The sequence below is a fragment of the Chrysochloris asiatica genome, unplaced genomic scaffold, assembly GCF_000296735.1.
Source record: "Chrysochloris asiatica unplaced genomic scaffold, ChrAsi1.0 scaffold00204, whole genome shotgun sequence".
Lineage (NCBI taxonomy): Eukaryota > Metazoa > Chordata > Mammalia > Afrosoricida > Chrysochloridae > Chrysochloris > Chrysochloris asiatica.
In genome coordinates, this window is record NW_006408722.1 from 3,751,269 (window position 1) to 3,773,624 (window position 22,356).

Here is a 22,356-nt window from a genome sequence, read left to right on the forward strand (position 1 = left end):
GGATGTTGACAGCTCTCTCTCTTCCATTTGAGTTGTGCCCCATCAGCAAATGAAGGTCCTAAAGGCTTTACTCCGTTTGCTTCGTCACGGTCAACTCTACTTTGAGGAGGAAGCTCTTCCTCAGTTGTATTTTGAGTGCCTTTCAACCTGAGGAGCTCATCTTTTGGTACTATATTTGACAATATTCTGGTGCTATCTGACAGTGTTCCACTGCTATTCATAAGGTTTTAAGTAACTAAATATTCAGAAGTAGTCCATCTTTCCTTCTTCCTAATCTGTCGTCATCTGGAAGCTCAGCTGAAACTTGTCCACTGTGGGTGACCCTGCTGGTATTTAAAATACCCTTGGTATAGCTTCAGAATCACAGCAACACACAAACCACCACAGAACGACAAACTGACACACAAGTGGGTAGAAATAAAAGGTGAATGCAGGCAAATTGGGCGTCACATAATTTCATTGTCACAAAACCTCAGTCTAAGAATAATGTTTTTTAAATTGATTTTATAGTTTATTTTCCTTTTTGGTTTAAATTTTTTTATTGTGAATTGAGTAGAGATTACAGAACAGATCATCAGTTCCACATTCCACAAATCAGATACTCTGTGTAATTACAATGATTGCAATCCCATCCATGTAAATACTGTAAGTCAACGGTGTTTACCTGTATCACTTTAACTCTTTTAATTTTCCTTGTTTTCCTCTCCCTTCATCTTTTCTGTGGTAGTCATTGTATGTATGTACACATTTTGCTTATCTATTCATCCATTGATGGGCACTTAGGTTGTTTCCATCTTTTTGCTATCATAAATAGTGCTGCAAGGAGCATAGGTGTTGCATATGTCTGTTCATGTCACTTCTCTTAGATCCCTACAGAAGATATCTGGAAGTCAAATCACTGGGTCATACGGCAGCTCTACCTCTAGTATTTTGAGTGTCCTGTAATACATTTTAAAGGACCTCATTGTTTTATTATTTTCCTATTTCTTTCTTAAACCCCAGTATTTTTCCTGGTGTGGTACAGGATAAGCACTGGACTGCTAACTGCATGGTTGGTGGTTCAAATCCATCAGCTGCTCCTTGGAAACTATACAGGGTTGATGTTAGTTGGAACCAACTTGGCAACACTTAACAACAACAACAACAATCTTAAAACTTTAAGGGAAAGAAAGAAATAACTTCAACAGTTATTTCTAAAAATCATTTCTAAAACATATCCAGCATGCTGAGTAAATAATATAAGAAGGGTGAATTATATGATGAGCGAGGCATTAGGATTGGAGGAAGACTCAATAAAAATACCTACAATATACAGATGACACAACATTGTTTATTGAAAGTGAAGAGGACTTAAAATACTTAACTTATGAAGATCAAAGACCATAGACTCCAATATGGGTGCTCCTCAATGTAAAGAAAACAAAAATCCTTTCCAGTGGACCAGTAAATAACATCATGATAAATGGAGAAAAGATTGAAGTTATCAAAGACATCATTTTGTTTGGAGCAACTATGAATACTCATGGAAGTAGCTGCTTGGAAATCAAACAACATATTGCACTAGGCAAATCTGTTGCACAAGACCTCTTTAAAAGTGTTCTAAGATGTGAATTTGAAGACTAAGGTATACTTGACCCAAGCCATGGTATTTTCACTAGCCTCATATGCATGTGAAACTTGCACAATAAATAGAAAGACCATAGAAGAATTGATGAGTTTGAGTTCTGGTGTTGGAGAAGAATGTGAAAAGTACCACGGACTACCAGAAGAACAAATAAGTCTGTGTTGGAAGAAGTACAGCCAGAATGCTCCTTAGAAACCATTATGGCAAGACTTCATCTCTCATACTTCAGACACATCAGAAGGTCCCAGTCTCTGGAGAAAGACATTATGCTTGGTAAAGTGGAGGGTCAACGTAAAAAGAGGAAGACCCCCAACGAGATGGATTGGCACAGTGGCAATAGCAGTGGGCTCAAGCGTAACAGTGGTTTTGAGGATGGCACCAGACCAGGGAGTGTTTCAATGTGTTGTTTCATTTTATAAACTAGAACTGAATCAAGGGCACCTAACAACAACAATGTCCAACATTTATGTATTACGTTTAAACAGTGCCACTGAGGAATATATTTTATATTTCACTAGACAATCGGTTTAAAATTGCTATATTTTTTTCATATATAAATTACCAGTTTTCAGATAATTGGCGGGAAGTAAGATTGTTGCTGTTGTTGAGTGCTGTTGAGTAGGTTCCGACTCATTGTGACCCTGTACAGGTTTCCATGGAGCGGCTAGTGAGTTTGAACTGCTGTCCTTGTAGTTCAAACCAACCTTGAGGTTGGGTGCTTATTCTACAGTGCCACACCAGGATTCTGACAGTTAAGATTACTCTTAAATTATTCTTCTACTAAACATAATTCTAACTAAACATCAAGCATTAAGTTTTGTGAAAATAAGAATATTCGTACTTTCTGTAAATTGTATTCTAGATTAACACTGAGTTTTGAATATTAATGTTTATAATTCAAGGTTATATGTTAGATTAGAGTCCTAGTGTGGGGCTGTAGGATAAACACTGGACTGCTAACTGTAATGTCGATAGTTCAAACCCATCAGCTGCTCCTTGGAAACACTATATAGGGTCACAGTGAGTCAGAACTGACTTGATGGCACTTAAAACATATGTAAATATTACATGAATTAAAACTACTTATGGAAGTTTTTCAGACTAAAACTTTAGAAAGAAAATCAGAAGCATGGAAAAACTGATTATGGAGTAAAATATTTAGTCATTTTACTTATTTTGTTGTAGCCATTTTACTTCTTTTTTATCTATGTAACTTGTTGTAAATGACAGGAGTGGTAATGAAAGGAGTGTTCATCTTTAAAGATTAGAACATGCAAAGGGTACTAGACGGCTTCTGAAACAACCAGTAGGCCAGTCAGCTGTGAGTGGCTTTGACTTGAAGCCTTTGAGCAGTAACCTAAAGACACAGTTTTTAAATACACAGTTGTTGACAATTTTGGAACTGTACTTTAAGAAATACTAATACTTTGGTCATCAAAACAATAAGGTATTGCTTTAAGGTGTTTTTGAAAAGTGAATTTTCCCTTGTACTGTATCAGAATATAATAATGTAGTAATTTTTACTAGTTTGCTCTTAATTGGAATTTCTCTTTCAGCTAAAGAATTTATACCAGAGTTCCTAATAATATTTGAGGGGGAATATGGTGATGATTATTTTACCTTCTATCTAATAACTTCAAAATACTCTACATGTTTACTTTAAATTCCCAAAATAGTTAAGACAGGGAGTGTTACCAAGATGGAAACTGGTTCTGCAGGTTTGGTAACTTGGTCACAAATGAGTCATTAATAGATTTAAGAAGAAAGTTTGTAAAGGTGATTTTTACTTCTTTGTACTTTTATGTGTTCTCCAAATTTTTGATATTGAACATTTTTCATTAAGAAACAAGTATTTAGAGTGTGGATGGAGGATGCAAGAATGATGCCATAAGTTTTAGTATTATCCATGTTTGCCAAACCAACTATATAAAGCCAAACTATCAACCTTGCTAATGCATCTTGTATGTCTTAATGTATATATTTTTCTTGTTTAAATGCTTACTTATTGTTCTCTCCTAGGTGTTGGATCCAGAACAAAACCATAACTTCACAGATCATTATCTAAATGTGGCCTTTGACCTTTCCCAAGTCCTTTTTATAGCTACAGCCAATACCACTGCAACTATTCCACCTGCCTTATTAGACAGAATGGAGATCATTCAGGTTCCAGGTACTTGATTAATAAATAAAGTCATTATTTGGCATACTTTCCTTTCAAAGCATAATTCTTTAAAGTTGGTCATGCTGTGAAGTTTTTGACTAACGAATTTATCAGTTCTTAATACGTTTTATAAGGAGCTCTGGTAGCGTAGTGGTTACGAATCGGGCTGCTAACCGCAAGGTCAGCAGTTTGAAACTACCAGCTGTTCCGTGGGAGAAAGATGAGGCTTTCTGCTCCCGTAAAGATTTACAGCCTCGGAAACCCTGTACAGGGTCGCTATGAGTCGGAACTGACTCCACGGCACATAACAACAACAACAACAACAACAGTACGTTATATGGACGCCTGGTATGGCACTGTCGGATAAATACTGCAAAGTCAGTTCGAATCACAAGGTCAGCAGTTCAAATTCATCAGCTGCTCCTTGGAAACCGTATACAGGGTGACTAGGAGTCAGAACCAACTCAATGGCACTTAAAAACAGCAGCAATATGTAAAGTCAGTGTGCCAAAACCAAAAGTAGATCTTCTTACAGTCAACTTGGCTTTCTGTGTATTAGATCACGAAGTTTCTAGCATCTCGCTAGGAAAGTGTTACATAATCATTTATTCTCATTAAGAGGGCATTCCTAATAAGTAGCTAAACTTTCTTCTTTTTATTCCACATCTTACATTTGTATGAAAGTGCCTGTTGTTGTTGTTGTTAAGTGCCGTTGAGCGACCCTGTACAGGGTTTCCAAGGGTGTAAATCTTTACGGGAGTAGAAAGCCTCATCTTTCTCCCACGGAGCGGCTGGTAGTTTCGAACCGCTGACCTTAAGGTTCGCAGCCCGATTCGTAACCACTACGCTACCAGAGCTCCTATGAAAGTGCCTAGTACTTTTTAAATTTCTCTTCAGTTGAATCTGTAATGTAGTCTGTTTTTTCAAACGAATCGTCAGTCTCTTCAACTGAAGTATCTGAAATAAAGTCACTTAGTTCCGTTGTTGTTGCTGTTAGTGCAGTCGAGTCCCATCCAACTCTGTGAGGCCCTATATAGGGTTTCCGAGGAGCAGTTGGGTTTGAATTGTAGAGCTTGTAGTTACCAGTCTAGTTCTTATCATACCGTGCACACCAGGACTTCATATCCCTTTTATGTGTACTTTTCTTTTGTTGCTTGGAATTATTTTATCCAAGAAGAGATCAGATATCTATTTCTTAAATTGAAATAAAGTGAAATCTGAATTTATTTAGATTCTAAATGTAATCTAAATATATTTCTCATATTCGTCTGAAATGTATTTTTACTATTAAATGAATGATAATTGGATTTCTTAATTTTCTATGAGTTCTATGGATTCCTGTATTTAGTTTTAAAGTATGGTAGAGTGGGGGCAAAAAAGTTGCTTCTGCTTATTTATAAGACCAAAATAAAGAATTATTTAGACCCAGTTGCCTGGACGCTCCAAATTAACGTTGAAACTCCCTAAGATACACTAACATGAAATGAAATATTCAGGACAGCTGCTGCAGAGGTGGATAGATGAAACCACCTTCCTTTGGCAGGTTTGGTCACCATATCTTCTTCTGGTGTTTTTAACCTCTTCTTTGTATTCAAATGATGCCCTGTCAACTTGGAGTCCTGGTGTGGTGCTGTGGGTTAATACACTGGACTGCAAAGTCAATTTGAGCCATAAGGATGGTGGTTCAAGTTCAACAGCCTAGCTCTTATATAGGGTCGTTATGGGTCACAACCAACTTGACGGCACTTAACAACAACAACAAAGTGAAAGGGAAGGACATATGTTCAGGGAATCTTACAGGATTTAAAGACAGTAGATCTGTACAGACTTCTTTTTTCTCACTTGCTGCAAAAAAAAGATATTGAAGAAATCAAAAGATAAATTGTTTTCAAAATTGAAATTATGTAATTCCAGCATTTGAGAAAAACAAACTTATGGGGACATCTAAATATTGTTTTCTTCTCTTGCTAAAATGTGTGGTCATAGTTCTAGAAATAGTTCTTTTGGAGCCCTTCCCTGGAAGCTCACTGTTTGTTTAAGTGAAGCTGCCTTCTCCACCCCTGGTTGAGCTTTATAAGGTATCAATTTATGCTAAAGAAAAGCAATCTATTTCTTTTTCTATTCTATAATAGCATTTGAATTTGAGATCAGAACTCTAAAGTCTGATTCAGGTTTCTTTTTTATGAGAGATATAGTATGTGTTTGTTTCATTTGTCAAAAAGTTGGAAATTTTAACATTCATTGATTTGAGGTTATACTTTTTTATTTTTATAATAGTCTTAGTTGAAGTATACTTTATTCATTCGAAATCCGCGATCCATTGAATCTGCTTTTGATTCATTAAAAAGGCATGACACTGTAGTAGCCATGTGAATAATTACAAAAGTAGATCACTTTCTTTTACAGGGTATACACAAGAGGAGAAGATAGAGATTGCCCACAGGCACTTGATCCCAAAGCAACTGGAACAGCATGGACTCACACCTCAGCAGATTCAGATACCTCAGGTTACTACTCTTGACATCATCACCAGGTTAGTCAGCCATCCTGAGGCTCCATTTATGTTTGAGTGTGAAAAAGAGATTATTTTATTGGCAAACTTGTAACATCAATTGCTCCTGAACAGATTCCCTGCTAGTGTTTCCATAGCTACTAATGTATACTGGGCTGTGTGTTATGTAGAAACTCATAGAGAAAGCATTTAGAATATCTTCATAGCTAAGGACCTTAGATGAGCCAGAATTTGATAAATTAACAGCCAAAAGCATGGGAAATAATAGAGAGACGTAATAGGACCAGGATGTTGAAAGTTACTGAATTCTTATACGAGACAAAATGCTACTTTCAGACATCTGTTTTAGGTTATTCAGGTTTTCTTCTCTTCTCTATGACTGAGAAAATTTAAGAATCTTTAGAATTAACACTGATAGAAAAGTTTCTTTCCAAAGTTTGCTACAAGTGCGTAAACCTGTGACAAGCACTATATAAATTGTCTGACTAGAGTATTGCTTAGTCTAATTTATAGATTGTGTGTTTGAATGGAAAAAATTCTCTGTGGAGAATTTGTATCTACCATAACATCTTAGTAGTTTTCCTGGCTCAGTATTACAAATCCATTGCATCATCTAGCAAATTGTGTCACACTGCCAGGCACTCCTTATGTAGCTCTTTTCTATTTACTGCCGTTTTTCCAAAAATGTGAAGGATCTCTCCATTTTGAATTCAGTTTGGCCAGTCACACTGTCTTTTGATTTAAGCCAGACTTCTTGTGGACATCTTTTAAAATTTATACATAGAACAGTAAGACTAAATCTGACCTGGAAGTTCCTGTTCTTGTTTTGTGTTTAACTGGATGGATACCACCAGATATATTATATTTCCCATTTATTGCTTGGAGAACTATTATTTTTCATACACTGTTGCTTAAAACCTCAGGCCTTTTAAAAGCTATAGACATATCTCTGAACAGTTCTATTAGTTTTAGTGTTGGAAATTGGATAGGTATGTTACTCCAGGCATGTTTTGGGTATTTAGTTTATTATCAAATCTAGGACATAGAGTAACAAAATTTGAGTTTTCCATGTTTGAGAATGTATCATAATCAGACTCTTCAGTAGGAGAGGAGGGAATCTTAGAGGTCATATAGTTCTACTTACTTCCCAATATAACCAGCCTACTTAATTACTTCCAATGCTAGGAGGCTTTGCTACCACTCGCTACCCATTGGTGAATATGTACTATATAATCTTTATATTCACTCCAAAACCAGATATGGCGATAAGCACTGGACTGCTAACTCCAGGGTTGGCAGTTCAAACCTACCAGCTGCTCCTTAGAAATCCTATACAGGATCGCTATAAGTCAGAACTGACTTGACAGCACTTAACAACAACAAAACAATTTTCTAAGGAGCCGTGTTAGCACTGTGGGTTAGGGTGTGGACTACTAATTGCACCATCAGTGGTTCAAACCCACTAGCCACTCCTCAGGAGAAAGATGAGGCTGTCTGCTCCTGTAAAGATCTACAGTCTGAGAATAGCAGTGGATTACATAATTTTCTAGTTCTACTCTATAGGAACATCTGGAATTGCAGTATAATTTCTGACATTAAAAATAATTCTTCATAAAAAAATATCAGTCCCAATACCCCATAAATTTCCTCATCTTACAAGCTAAACATTCCTATTTTCTTTGCTGTTCTTGACATTTTTCACTGCCTTGAATGAATGAATTTCACTTCAGAATGAATCCTGTGCTTTCAATCTCTCTTTTAAAATGAAACACTCAGAATGTAATATAATATTTCAGATATAGTCTTAACAATGTAAGAAGACCATTGCTTTCTTAGTCTATTTTATTGATCCATGGTGGTGCAAGCGGTTTGCACTTGTCTACGCATCAAAAGGTTCAGATCTGCCCAAGCTACACTGCAAAAGAAAGGCCTGGCCTCGTCTTTTTAAGATTACAGCCTTTAGAAAACCCTATGGATGACTGTTCTACTCTTGACACATGTGGCGTCACCAGGAGTCGGAATTGACTCAGTGATGGTGGATCTGGTTTGGCTTATAGCCCATGGTTCTAAGCATTTTTTTAGGTTATTCTTATGCCTGTTACACTTATGGCTAATTAATACAATTAATTTTTTTGATATGAATTTCTGCTAAACTCCATCTATCCAAAATGTAGTTTATAATTATATATATCATTGTTAGATTCAGCTACCACCACAGCAAATTGATTTGTTGTGATTCTTTATTACCATCAACTCTTATCATTTGATGTCCTCTAAAAATGGGAATTTCGGTAGCATCTTTATGTTAAAGTCATTGAAGAGAAATATCAACCAACCTGGCATTGGTGATTCTTCCATTTTCAGTTTAAAGGTACCAGTAGGAATTGGCTATGACACACACAAAGTCAGTTTGAACCACAAGGTCGGCAGTTCAAATCCACCAGCTACTACTCGAAAACTCTATATAGGTTCACTATGTGTGTTGTTGTTGTTGTTAAGTGCCATCGAGTCGGGTCCGACCCATAGCGACCCTGTACAGGGTTTCCGAGGGTGTAAATCTTTACGGGAGTAGAAAGCCTCATCTTTCTCCCGCGGAGCGGATGTGTAGTGGTAACGAATTGGGCTGGGAACCTCAAGGTCAGCAGTTCGAAACTACCAGCTGTTCAGTGGGAGAAAGAGGAAGCTTTCTGCTCCCTCGGAAACTGTACAGGATCGCTGTGGGTTGGAACCAACTCCCAGGCACACAACCACCACCACCACCATGAGTCAGACCAGTGTCACTTGACAACAACTTTCTTCTTGTCATCTGTCAATGTTATACTAGCTGCAATCCTTAATAGCCATTCTTATTCTAAATGCATTTTAAAAAGGTCTTAAGTTTAATTCATTCTGAACTGATACCATTTTTGCATATTCATACCATTCTTTCATATGCTTATTAGCCCCTTTACCTCCATCAAACCCTTTAAATTGAACTGAGGAAATAGTTGTTGATCAGCTACAAGTTACAGCTACACTGGGGCTTTGTTATATATGTTTGTTTGTTTGTTTGTAACTTGCTTCCTTGTTTTCTTCCTGTTGAAATTGAATGTGGTTATGTAACATGAACTTTATATCCTACCATGCCTTGAAGTGAAATCTGTTTTACTCCAGGCTTCAAGCCAAAGTGAAAGTAGAACAGACCTAAACTTGTAAAATGTGGATATACTGAAACAGAACCAGAATGGGAAAAATTAATATGTTGAAGCTCTGGAATGGGAGACTTGGAAGAGGTGTTGCGATGCCTGATGTAAGAAATTGGATTATTGCCAGGTTATGTACAGCAACACACATTTAATGTGACTCGGTCTACTGCCATCCTTGAATGGGGCTCTGGTATTTCTGTCAAGTGATTTAGTTGCTATGAAACAGGCAGACTGTCCTTATTTTCTCAGAGGGATAGTATGTTTCTAGCAGGGCGTCAACCTGTTAATTTTTTTCCATTCCAGTTATCATTTTGGTACACTCACATTTTACAAATTTAAATCCATTTGTTTTGCTTCATTAGCCATGATTAAGCCAGGAAAAAACTGGTTTGAAATCCTGTTTTCACTTTAGACTGTATTCAAGAGCTCTAGTTTGTCTTCCATGTGTTAAAATCTGCTTCCTTAAAGTCTAGAAATATATGCTGGACTGCCTAATCAAATCCAGTTTATCAAATAAAACTACATTCTCTATCTGATGCTGCCCATTTCAAATCCATCCAAAACTGGCTTTCCAAAAATGATTGTATACTGTGAGGATTAATATAATGGCTAACAAAGTTTAGTTTAACATGCAAGTGTTTTCAAACATCTCTGCTTAAGCACATTTTAAATCCTTTTTAGAAAATCACAGTGCTTGCATCACTTAACTTTATTCCTTCATTTCTTCCTTCCTTTCTTTTCCCAAAATGAAAATATACTCAATAGAGATGATGATCACATTTCTTAAAAAATGACTAGAGTTTTCTTTTTTGCTCCATTTGGGAAGAGAGTGCTGTATTTCTGATTCTTTCAAGAATAGTTCTAGAACTATTCTTAACACCGTTTGTTTGCAAGAAGTCTTAAGCAGTATATGGTGATTTATGTGCTGCCAAATTTACTTTTGCAATTTAAGTAGAGGAATTGAAATTCATTTTTACATATAGAGTAATAGTTCAAGATAATCTGTATAAAGGAAAAACTTATGACTGCAAATACATATGAAATATGTATTTTTATGAAATAACAATATTTTAACAAGAAAATTTAAATATGGGAAAATTTCTATTCAAGGAATTATTCCTGTTGTTCGGTGCTGTTGAAATATTGACATATACCTGCACCATCCTCACAATCTTTGCTGTGTTTGGCCTCATTCTTATAGCCACTGTGTCAGTTTGTTTCCTTGAGGTTTGTCTACTTTTTCACTGACCAAGCATGATGTCCTTCTCCAAGGACTGGTCCTTCCTGGTAATATGTCCAAAGTTTGTGAAACAAAGTCTCACTATCCTCACTTCTAAGGAGCATTCTGGCTATACTGCTTCAAGATAGATTAGTTTGTTCTTCTGGCAGTCCATGGTACTTTCAGTATTCTTGCTCAACAATATAATTAAAAGTCATCTGTTCTTCCATCTTCCTTGTTCATTGTGCAGCTTTCACATGCAAATAAGGTGATGGAGATACTATGGCTTGAATCAGCCTCAAATTGACATCTTTCCTCTTGAACACTGTCAAGAGGTCTTTTGCAGTAGATTTGCCCAGTGCAATACGTCATTTGATTTCCTGACTGATGTTTCTGTGGGTGTTGGTTATGGATCCAAGTATGATGAAATCTTTGACAACTTCAGTGTTTTCTCTATTTATCATAATATTGCTTACTGGTTGAGTTGTGAGGATTTTAATTTTTTTTGTGTTGAGGTATAATCTGTCTTGAAGTCTGTAGTCTTGGTCTTTATCAGTAAATGCTTGGAGTCCTCTTTGCTTTCTGCCAGCAAAGTTGTGTCATCTGCATATCACAGGTTGTTAATGAGCCTTCTTCCTTCCATCCTAATGTTGTGTTCCTCCTCATATAATCCAATTTGTAAAATTATTTGTTGAACATACACAGAAAATAAATATGGTGAAAGGATACAACCCTGGCACATACCTTTTCTGGTTTTAAACCATTCAGTATCCCCTTGTTTTGTTAAAATAACTGCCTTTTGTTCTATGTACAAGTGCTGCATTAGCACAATTATGTCTTTTGGAATTCCCATTCTTCACAGTATTATCCATAAATTGTTATGAGATACACAGTTTAATGCCTTTGCATTGTCAATAAAACACAAGTCAACATCTTTCTGGTATTCTCTACTTTCAGCCAAGATGCGTCTGACATCATCAGTAATATTCCTTGTTCCATGTTCTTTTCTAAGTAGCTCTGGTAGCATAGTGGTTATGGGCTGCAAACTGCAAGGGCAGCAGTTTGAAACTACTTGCTGCTCCGTGGGAGAAAGATGAGACGTTCTGCTCCCATAAAGATTTACAGCCTCGGAAACCCTGTACAGACAGGGTGGCTGTGAGTCAGAACCAACTCCACGGCACACAGCCACCATGTTCTTTTCTAAATCTCGTTTGGATTTCTGGCAACTACTGCAAACGTTTTAAAATTATCTTCAGCAAAATCTTACTTGCATATGATTATAATGATATTGTTAAAAAATGTCCACATTGTATTGGATCACCTCTTTGGAAATGTGCCTGAATATGGATCTCTTCCATTGATTGACCCGGTGGCTGTGTTCCAAATTTCTTGGCATAGACAGATGAGCACCTCCAGTGCTACATCTGTTTGTTGAAATATTTCAATTGATATTCTGTCAGTTTCTGGAACCTTGATTTAATGCTTTTAGTGCAGCTTGGACTTCTTCACACAGTACCATCAATTACTGATCATATGCTACCTCCTGAAATGATTGAATGGCCCATTGCTATTTGGTACTGTAATTCTGTGTATTCCTCTATCTTTTTGATGCTTTCTACACCATTCAATAGTTTGCCCGTAAAATCCTTCAGCATTTCAAATCAAGGCTATAATCTTTTCTTTAGTTTTTTCATATTGAAGAATGCTGAATGTGTTCTTCCCTTTTGGTTTTCTAACTCCAGGTCTTTGCACATTTCATTATACTTTGCTTTGTCTTCTACAACCACCCTTTGAAATCTTCAGTTCTTTTACTCTATCATTCCTTCCCTTCACTTTAGCTTCTCTGTATTCAAGGGCAAGAGTGAGCATCTCTTCTGACATCTACTTAGGTCTTTTCTTTCTTTCTTGTCTTTTTAATGAAATTTTGGCTTTTTCATGTATGATGACCTTGATGTAATTGCACAACTTGTCTGGTCCTTGGTCACCAGTTGATGATCTGAATCAATGCATCAGATCTATTCTTGAGATGGTCTCTGAATTCAGGTGGATATAGTCAAGTTGACATTTTGACTCTTGTGTATTTGTTTTAATTATCTTCAGGTTCAACTTGAACTTGCATATAATCAATTGATTCTTACTGATGATATTGAACTTCTCCATCATCTTTTTCCAGATATGTAGTCAATTTGATTTCTGTGTATTGCATCTGATGAGATTCATGTATAGTCACCGTTGGCGTTGTTGAACAAAGGTGTTTGCAATGAATAAGTCGTTGGTCAAGTAAAACTCTATCATGCAATCCCCACAGTTATTTCTATCACAAAGACCTTTTCCCAACTGCTGAACCTTCTTTGTTTTCAACTTTTCACATTCTATTACCAGTGATTATCCGTGCATCTTGGTTTCATGTCTGATAGCTTTCAGACTGCAGAAGTTAGTAGAAATCTTGAGTTTCTCATCATTGGCATTAGGAATTGGTTCATAAATTCAAATAATAGTTGTGTTAACTGTATAATAGTTCTGTATGCTTCTGGATATTATTCTATCCCTGACAGCATTGTGCTTCAGGATAGATCTTACAATGTGCTTTATAACAATGGAGGCAATGCCATCACTCTTCAGTTTATCTTTCAGATTTTTTGATTATCTGAATCAAAATTGGCCAAATACTGGAGGTATTTGGCCAATACCCAAGGTATTTGGCAATACCCAATGCCTAGGGTATTGATCTTTATATATTCCATTTCATTTTTAGCAATTTGTAATTTTCTTAGATTTATACTTTGTACACTCCATGTTCTGATTATTTGCTGCTACTGCTTTTCATTTTGAGTTATGCCACATCAGTAAATGAAGGGCCCAAAAGCTATGTAGTCCATGTCATTAAGGTCAGCTCTATTTTGAGGAGGCATTTTTTACAACCTGAAGAGCTTACCTTTTGTCATTGTTGTAAGACAGTGTTCCACTGCTGTTCATCAGGTTTTCATTGGTCAGTTTTTTCAGAAGTAGACTGCCATGGCTTTCTTCCTAGTCTCTTTTAGTCTAGAAGTTGTGCTGAGACCTGTCTTCCATACATGATATGTGAAATACTAGTGGCATAACTTTGAGCCTCACTACAGCAAGCAAACCACCGCAGTACAGCAGACAAAAAGTGTAATGAATTTTTAAATGTAAAGCATTTCTTTAGTATAAACTCAATTTCATTACTTATGTTCACGTTTATTCGTTATTTGGCTAAAAACAAATTGTTTTTCTTTAATATGTACTATTTCTCTCTAATAGGTATACCAGAGAGGCAGGGGTTCGTTCTCTCGACAGGAAGTTTGGAGCCATTTGCCGAGCAGTTGCTGTGAAGGTGGCAGAAGGACAACATAAGGAAGGCAAGCTGGACCGTGGCGACATGGCTGAGGGAGAAGGTTTGTGACCTGACCTAGTACCCTTGGACCTAGTGGCAGGAGGGAATGGCAAAGTAAACTTGATAATTGTCTTTGGAATGATAGCACATGCCACGCCACTAATAGATGCTTCCAATGATTAAATAATAACTTCATGTTTGTTGTATTTTAAGAAACGTCTGCTCTTTTACAAACATTATTTTTGTTGTTGTTGTTAAGTGCCATCGAGTCGTTTCGGACCCATAGCGACCCTGTATAGAGTTTCCAAGGAGCGGCTGGTGAGCTTGAGCCACCGACCTTGTGGTTCAAAGTGACTTTGCATTATTCAAAGTTTTAATTGGAATAATACTCAATATTTAATGCATTAAGGAATAGAGTAACTTTTTCTACTTTTGTAACAATGATAGACTTTATGTGTGAGTTTTGATGTCCTGTTATTTTGTTCCCACCCAGGTTATTGTTAAGTTTTTGTTATTGTTATTGTTACTACTTATAACATAGAAAATTACTGCATTTTCTATATATTAAGAATTCCAAGCTATTCTAGTATCGCAAAGGCCGATTTTTGCATTCTGGAATACCTTCTAATATTGTGGGGGTTTTTTCCCATGTATTTTCTTTTATAGGTACACAATTAAAATGAAATTTAAATTCTCACAAAAGCATAATTGTGGAGGTAGTGACAGGGAGAGTCATGGGAAAGTTTTCTCACACTGAAATTGTCAAATGTTGACTTTTCCATTGGTAACCAGTTGAAATGTTTTACCTTCTTGTCTAAGAACTGTAAGGGGTCTTAGTTCATGCTGTTATGCGGTCTGTCAAAACTTGCTTTAATAAACATGTAGTAGGACGTGAAAATTGTGTTTCTAGTAGAGCAAGTGATTGATTTCCATAGCTCTTTCCAGACAGGAATTGAATGAATGAATCATGATTTGTGGTAGGCTTGTTTCCATTGCTAAGAACAGTACATTTAAAGACAGTTGTAGTGGGAAAAGTTATGAAAATGTCTTAAACATAACCAAACACATTGAAGGATTGAGTTACTCGAGGGACACCAGATCAGTTGCCATAAATACAGTCCACAAAGACAATGTTCTGTATCCTAATTTGGTGGGATAGCAACGGGTTCTTAAAAGCTCGTGAGCATTCATCTAAGGCGCAACTATTGGTCTCTCCCTATCCAGAGGAAAAAAGAGTGAAGAAAATCAAAGACATGTGGAAACAATTAGTCCAGTGGCCTGCTGGACCATGTGAACATCAGTCTTTAGGATGCTGAGACCACATGAGCTAGAACTACTACTACCAACTGATCTAAAAGGGATCACATTAAAAGGTCATGAATAGAGTGGGAGAACAATATGGAACAAAACTCAAAATTATAAAATGATTGGTTGTTGTTGTTAGGTACCATCGAGTCAGTACCGACCCACAGCAGAACGAAATACTGCCCGATCCTGGGCCAACTTCACTACTGTTGCCACGCTTGAGTCCATCGATGCTGCCACTTGGCCAATCCATCAATGGATGTTTACAACTGTTGTCTTCATCTTGAGTTGTGCCCCATCAGTAATGAAAGTCCTGTGGGCTTTTCTCCCACGGGCTTTACTCCATTCGCATCATCACGGTCAATTCTACTTTGAGGAGGCAGCTCTTCCCCAGTCGTATTTTGAGTGCCTTCCAATCTGAGGGGCTCATTTTCTGGCACTATATCTGACAGTGTTTCTCTGCTCTTCATAAGGTTTTCAGTGACTAAATATTCTAAAGTAGTTCGTCACTCCTTCTTCGTAGTCTGTCTTCATCTGGAAGCTCATCTGAAACCTGTTCACCGTGGGTGACCCTGCTGGTATTTAAAATACCGGTGGCATAGCTTTCAGAATCACAGCAACTCACAAGCCACCACAGTACGACAAACTGACAGATGAGTGGAAAAATGATTGGTAGAACCCCTGAAACTATGGCCCGTAGTCAGTCACCCTTTCTGGACAGGAAATTTATTCACCCCATGGCTCAATTCTCAGGCAAACGTTTTATTGTTAAATGACGTTATTGAGGTCTGGTTCCAACTCATAGGACCTTATGTACAACAGAATGAAATACTACCGAGTCCTGGGCCAGCCTCGCAATTGTTATGTTTGAATTCATTGTTACAGCCACTGTGTCATTCCATCTCATTGGGGTCTTTCTCTTTTTCACTGATGCTCTATTTTACCAAGCATGATGTCCTTTTCCAGGCACTGTTCCCTCCTGATAACATCGCCAAAGTATGTGAGTTGTAGTCTAGCCATCCTGGCTTTTTTAAGGATCATTCTGCCAGTACTTCTTCCAAGACAGATTTGTTTGTTCTTCCGATAGTCCATGGTACTTTCAATATTCTTCTTCTACTGTAACGAAAACGCATCAATTTCTTCTCCTGCCTTTTTTACTCATTATCCAGTGATATTCCTCATTCCAGGTCCTCTTCTGAACCTTGCTTGCATTTTTGGCATTTCTCTGTGGAGGTACCCGTTGCAACCATTTTTGAATTATCATCAGCAAAATTTTACTTGTGTGTGATATTACTATGTTTGCTGATTTCCACATTCTGTTGGATCACCTTTCTCTGGACTGAACATGAGTATGGATCTCTTGCAGTCAGTTAGCAGGTAGCTGTCTTTCTAATTTCTTGACATAGATGAGTGAGCGCTTCCAGTTCTACATCTGTTTGTTGAAACATTTCTCTTGCTATTCCATCAAGTCCTGGAGACTTGTTTTCTGCCTGGAGAACCTAAATACACTTTGTTTCATTTTCTCGAGAGTGTAAACCATCTGTCTTCTTTGTAATTAGAGAACTTATTAGAGCCCTGGTATGGCAGTGGTTAAGATCATGGCTGCTAACTGAAAGGTTGGTGGTTCGAACCCACCACCTGCTCCTCTGAAGAAAGATATGACCATCTGCTCTAGTAAAGATTTATAGCCTTGGAATACCTCTGGGGCTGTTGTACTCTAATGGAGCTGTATGTTTATTGTTGTTAAGTGCTGTCGAGTCGGTTCCGACCCATAGCGACCCTGTACAGGGTTTCCGAGGGTGTAAATCTTTACGGGAGTAGAAAGCCTCATCTTTCTCCCACAGAGCGGCTGGTAGTTTCAAACCACTGACCTTAAGGTTCGCAGCCCGATTCGTAACCACTACACTACCAGATAGATCTCTGTAAATTGGATCAACTCATTAGCAATGGAGTTGGGTGTTTTTAGTTTGTTGTTAGGTGCTGCCAAATTGATTCTAACTCATAACTACCCTATGTAATCGGGTTTTCGAGGCTGTAAATCTTTACAGGAGCAGAAAGCCTACTCTTCTGCTCTGGAGCAGCTGGTGAACTTGAACTGCCAACCTTATAGTTTAACAGTCCAGTACTTATTCTACAGAACTACCATGCTCCTTGTTTTTGATTTAGTTCTCATTAAGAAGCCATGGTTTTACACTGATTAAGGGCTCGGCTTCTAACTGAAAGGTCAAAATTTCAACCCTACCAGGTGTTCTATGGGGGAAAAAAAGAGCTACCGCTCAGCCTAGGAGACCCTATGGGGCAGTTGTATTCTTTAAAGTATGGTCTCTTTGGGTTGAAGTCAACTCAGCAGCACATAGCAGTATGGTTCTCTTACTAGGAATAGGGGTAGTTATCATGAGCTGTGTTTCTTACAGAGACTTTAAAACTTTGTTTTTATCACACCCCTTACCATACTTCTAAGGGTACCTCAGATTTCTGATCCCTTGTAGGATTCTGTGGATCAAATGAACTTTTTGGTTCCCCCATTGCAGACTTTGAGATGCCTGCTTTCTCCAGTCATGTTTTTGTTGTTGTTATTGCTATGGAGTCAGTTTCAACTCATAGCAACCCTGTCTAGTTTTCGAGGCGTTAAGTCATTTGTGGTAGCAGAAAGTTTCGTCTTTTTCCCACAGAGTGGCTGTGCACTGGAACTGCCTGCCAAGTGTTTTATTTCTTCTTATCCATCATTTTCTCCTTTCAAAATTGTGTTAGCATCTCTTCAGCTTTGTTTCCCATTTCATTCTTTCTGTGGATTTATACATTCTTTTATTTCTTAGCTGCCCTTTTTAAAAGTATTTAAACAGGAAATACAAAAATAAACATGTTCAGACCACAATTTTCAGTAGTCTGACTTTTCTGGTAGTGTAGTGGTTGTGAGTCGGGCTGCTAACCACAAGGTCAGCTGTTTGAAACTACCAGCTGTTCCACGAGAGAAAGATGAGGCTTTCTGCTCCCATAAAGATTTACACCCTTGTAAACCCTGTACAGGATTGCTATGAGTCAGAACTGACTCCACAGCTCACCACCTCCACCAAGTAAGTAGTAGCCTATTGAGAATGGGTATCACAGGTGTAAGCTGACAGGGACAGTAGGGAACTGACTGAGAAGTACTTTTCCTTTCTCTCTGTCTCTCTCTAAATGTAAAGTCTAAATTTAGACCGTTTCCCTTTTTATTCTTACAAACACAACCCTTTGTGTTGTGGCCTGAAGCAACTTAACCTGTCTTTTTGTTCTCATTTGTAGAGGTAGAGAGTGAAATGACTATAGCTAACACACTTTCAAAATTGTTTTTGAGATTTAGATGTTTTTTAGAATTTGTTATAATAAATTACAGATGGATTCAATGTCAGAAAGAAACTTCCCATGGCCTTGTTAAATAAACACTGGATTATGAACCACAGCATTGGTGGTTCAAACCCACCAACTGTTCCTTGGAAACCCTGTTATACAGGGTCAGCTATGAACCAGAATCGACTCAACAGCATTTAACCTCAACACCGTTAATAATATGAAGGGACTTGAAAATTCATAGAAAAATTTCAGTATCTTTCAGTTCCATTTTTCCTAAGCTTTTTTTTTTTTAAGTGTGTGGTCATATTAGTGATTTATAAATAACCTACACGTATTCATGGACTTGTTCAAACAGCTTGTGAACTATGTAAGAACATAGTTTTTCATGATAATACTTTTTTAAATCCATAATTCACAGAACATCTAAGAAGATTGAGGTGGTTAAAACATTTTCAGATATTTAGATGAATAAATAAGTACTTGTCTCTCGACTTGGTTTTGGATTTGGTTGCTTTTGAATTGGATTTATGATTTCAAGCAAACCAGCAGAAATTTCTATGACTGAGTCGACATTAGGTTTTCATGCCATATTAGTAACAGAGTTTCTTGTTAAGAAATGAATTATTTAACATGAAAGTATTAAAACAAAACAGAGTTGTTTTAGAAATTTCAAGCAATGCAGTGAGAAAGACTTACATTAAATGTCAAAAATAATGCTGGTTTTATTGAGTTACTGCCAGGAAGAAAAGTAATTTCCTGCTACAAGCTTCAAAACAGGCGGAAACCTCCATTGTAATGAACACAGCCTCTGGATTACGCTCAGAAGTACTGGTTTGTGAAGAGTTAGTTATCTTTGTATTTGTGGGGTCTTAATTGGCAATTAAACAGACCCAGTAATAACAGGGTTGTTGTTAAGTGCCATCAAGTCAGTTCCGACTCATAATGACCCTGTTGAGGGTTTCCGAGGAGCAGCTGGTGGGTTTGGACCGCCGACCTTCTAATTCCACATCCGGTGCTGATCCTACAGCGCCACACCAGGAGTCCAATAACAGGGAGGTGAAATTTAAACAGACTCAACCATAACTTTTTAGGTAGGTGAAATTTGTCATTGATCCATGTCACTGGTGTGATAAGCATTGGACCTCAAGGACAGTGGACCTCAAGGACCTCAAGGACATTGGACCTACAAGGCACTCAGCTGCAAAGGATTGGAATTATTTCAGCTTTGCTTTTTTCTGTTATTAGAGTGTTCTCAATTGTCTTTTCCCCTTCTTATTTGTTGGTTAGGTTGAGAGATAAGAAATACATGGCTAAAGTTTTATTTTACTTTTTACCTGCCTTTGGCCAAGAACACAGATATGCCATGTATTCAATTCTGCATACCGAGTCTTTCACTGCACAGAATGAGACAAATGCCCATTTGTTTAAGTACCTTTTGAACCTTATTTTTGTTGGGTGCCACCAAGTCAGTTTTCAACTCATAGCAACCCATGTGACAGAGCAGCACTGCCCCACAGGGTTTTAGGCTATAATCCTTATGGAAGCGGATCACCAGGTCTTTCTCCCAGGGAGCTGCTGGGTGGGTTTGAAGTGCCAGCCTTTAAGTTAGCACCCAAGCCTTAACCATTGTACCAGCAGGGCTCCTAAGTGTGTAAAACCTCCTGATACTCTGATTGTGGTTACACTGACTCTGTAAGTCACTGTAGGGAGTATTGACAATTTGATACTATGGCTTCTAAATCATGACATGATACATAGCTTTAATTATTTCACTCTTCATAAGTATTTATTTTTTATAGTTTTCAGTGTAGAACTTTTGCAGATTTGTGTGTTCATATATTATTGTAAATGATATTTTTAAATTTTCATTTTCTAACTTTTTGTGCTCGGGAGGGACCTGTACATAGACCGAGAGGTAATCATTGAAACAGAACAAAGAGACACAGAATGTTTTAAAATTAGGAAATGTATATGCCTGGGTTGTATTGTTTCACCATACTTATTCAATTTGTCTGCTGAGCAAGTAATCCCGAGAAACTGGATTATATGAAGAAGAATGTGGCTTCAGGATTGGAGGAAGACTCATTAGCAACCTGTTATATGCAACCTTGCTTGCTGAAAATACTTAAAATACATGCTGATGGAAGATCAAAGCTCACAGCCTTCTGTTTGGGTTGCACCTCAGTGAAAAGAAAATGAAAATCCTCACCACTGGACCAATAAATAACATCATAATAAATGGAGAAAAGACTGAAGTTTTAAAAGATTTCATTTTGATTGGACCCACTATCAACACTCAAGGAAGCAGCAGTCAAGAAACCAGATGACATACTGTAATGGGCTGATCTGCTGCACAGACCTCTTTAAAGTGTTCCAGGAGCAAAGATTGAGTCAACTTGAGGACTAAGGTGCACCTGACCCAAGCCATGGTATTTTCAGTAACCTCATATGCATGTTAAAGTTGGACAGTGAATCAGGAAGACCATAGAAGAAATGATACATTTGAGCTATAGTGTTGGAGAAGTGTATTAAAGGTACTATGGACTGCCAAAAGAACAAGCAAGTCTGTGTTGGATAAAATGCAACCAAAATGTTCCTTAGAAGCCAAGATGATGAAACTTTGTCTCTTATACATCAGACATTTTATTAGGAGGGACCAGTCCCTCCAAAGAGGGGGATTGATGCAGTGACAGCAGCAATGGGCTCAACATAACAATGATAGTGAGGATGGTGTAGGCCCAGGCAGTGTTTAGATCTGTTGTGTGTAGGCTCACTATGAGTCGAAACCAACTCAACAGCACACAACAACAGCAACTTTTTGTTACTAGTATATGAAATATTAATTGGATCTGTATCCCACAGATGGCTAGATTGATTAATTCTAATCATTTGTAGGTTCTTTTGGATTTTCTATAGATACCAGTGGAGTCCCGGTGTGGGACTTCAAGGTTTGCACTTCAAGGTCGACAGTTCAAGTTCACCAGCTGCTCCTTGGAAAAACCCTATAGAGGGTTGCTATGCGCCAGAGCCTACTCATTGGCACTTAACAATACCACCACCAGTTGCAAAAAAATGTGGCACCAACTATCCCTCCCACAGCTCTCTCTACTCATGCGAGTTTGTTAGTTCATTGCAATGACCACTCAGAACTCAGATACCATAGTCACAGGTTTATTAGGGATGTTAAAGATACAGTTATTGGGTTAGAATAGCCTCTCAGCTCTGCCTATCCAATGTTACAAGGCTCTTTTAAAGCTGCTTATAAATGCCCACAGGACACACTATTCCACTATAAGCCTCATCCTGAAGGCACTCAGCTCTAGCTCCATGGATCAGCAAACCTAGTTCCTTCAATTAAGTGCCTGGAGGAACCCCACTCTGCAAGTGAGCTTCTTGCCCAGAGTCACTCTACTCCATGGGATGGGAAGGCCATTGCTCTCTCTCATGCTCTGACTCCTAGTTCCGCTGCTTCTCTAGTGTCACAGCATTCTGTCCCTGGGCCTAGGAGGTTCAGTGAGCAGGGATCTCAGGATACAAAGGACACACTCCACTTCTGTCTCTTCCTCTTTGATGATACTGAGATTCCTCCTTCTTGCTTCTGAGGTGGCTCATTTGAAGCTCAACAGGATGACAATAGTTCAGTCCCCTCATTAGATTTCCAAGTA

General features: G+C 37.9%; 1 protein-coding gene across 2 annotated transcripts in view; it reads left to right on the top strand.

The window, feature by feature from the left end:
- The window catches only part of LONP2 (lon peptidase 2, peroxisomal), a 166,292-nt gene that overhangs the window by 92,591 nt on the left and 51,345 nt on the right, over nucleotides 1-22,356 (top strand). For both annotated transcript variants that reach the window (XM_006872570.1, XM_006872571.1), the window contains 3 exons: nucleotides 3,644-3,794; nucleotides 6,192-6,318; nucleotides 13,984-14,117. In XM_006872570.1, the coding sequence (XP_006872632.1) occupies nucleotides 3,644-3,794; nucleotides 6,192-6,318; nucleotides 13,984-14,117 (412 nt within the window). The remainder of the gene's footprint in view (nucleotides 1-3,643; nucleotides 3,795-6,191; nucleotides 6,319-13,983; nucleotides 14,118-22,356) is intronic.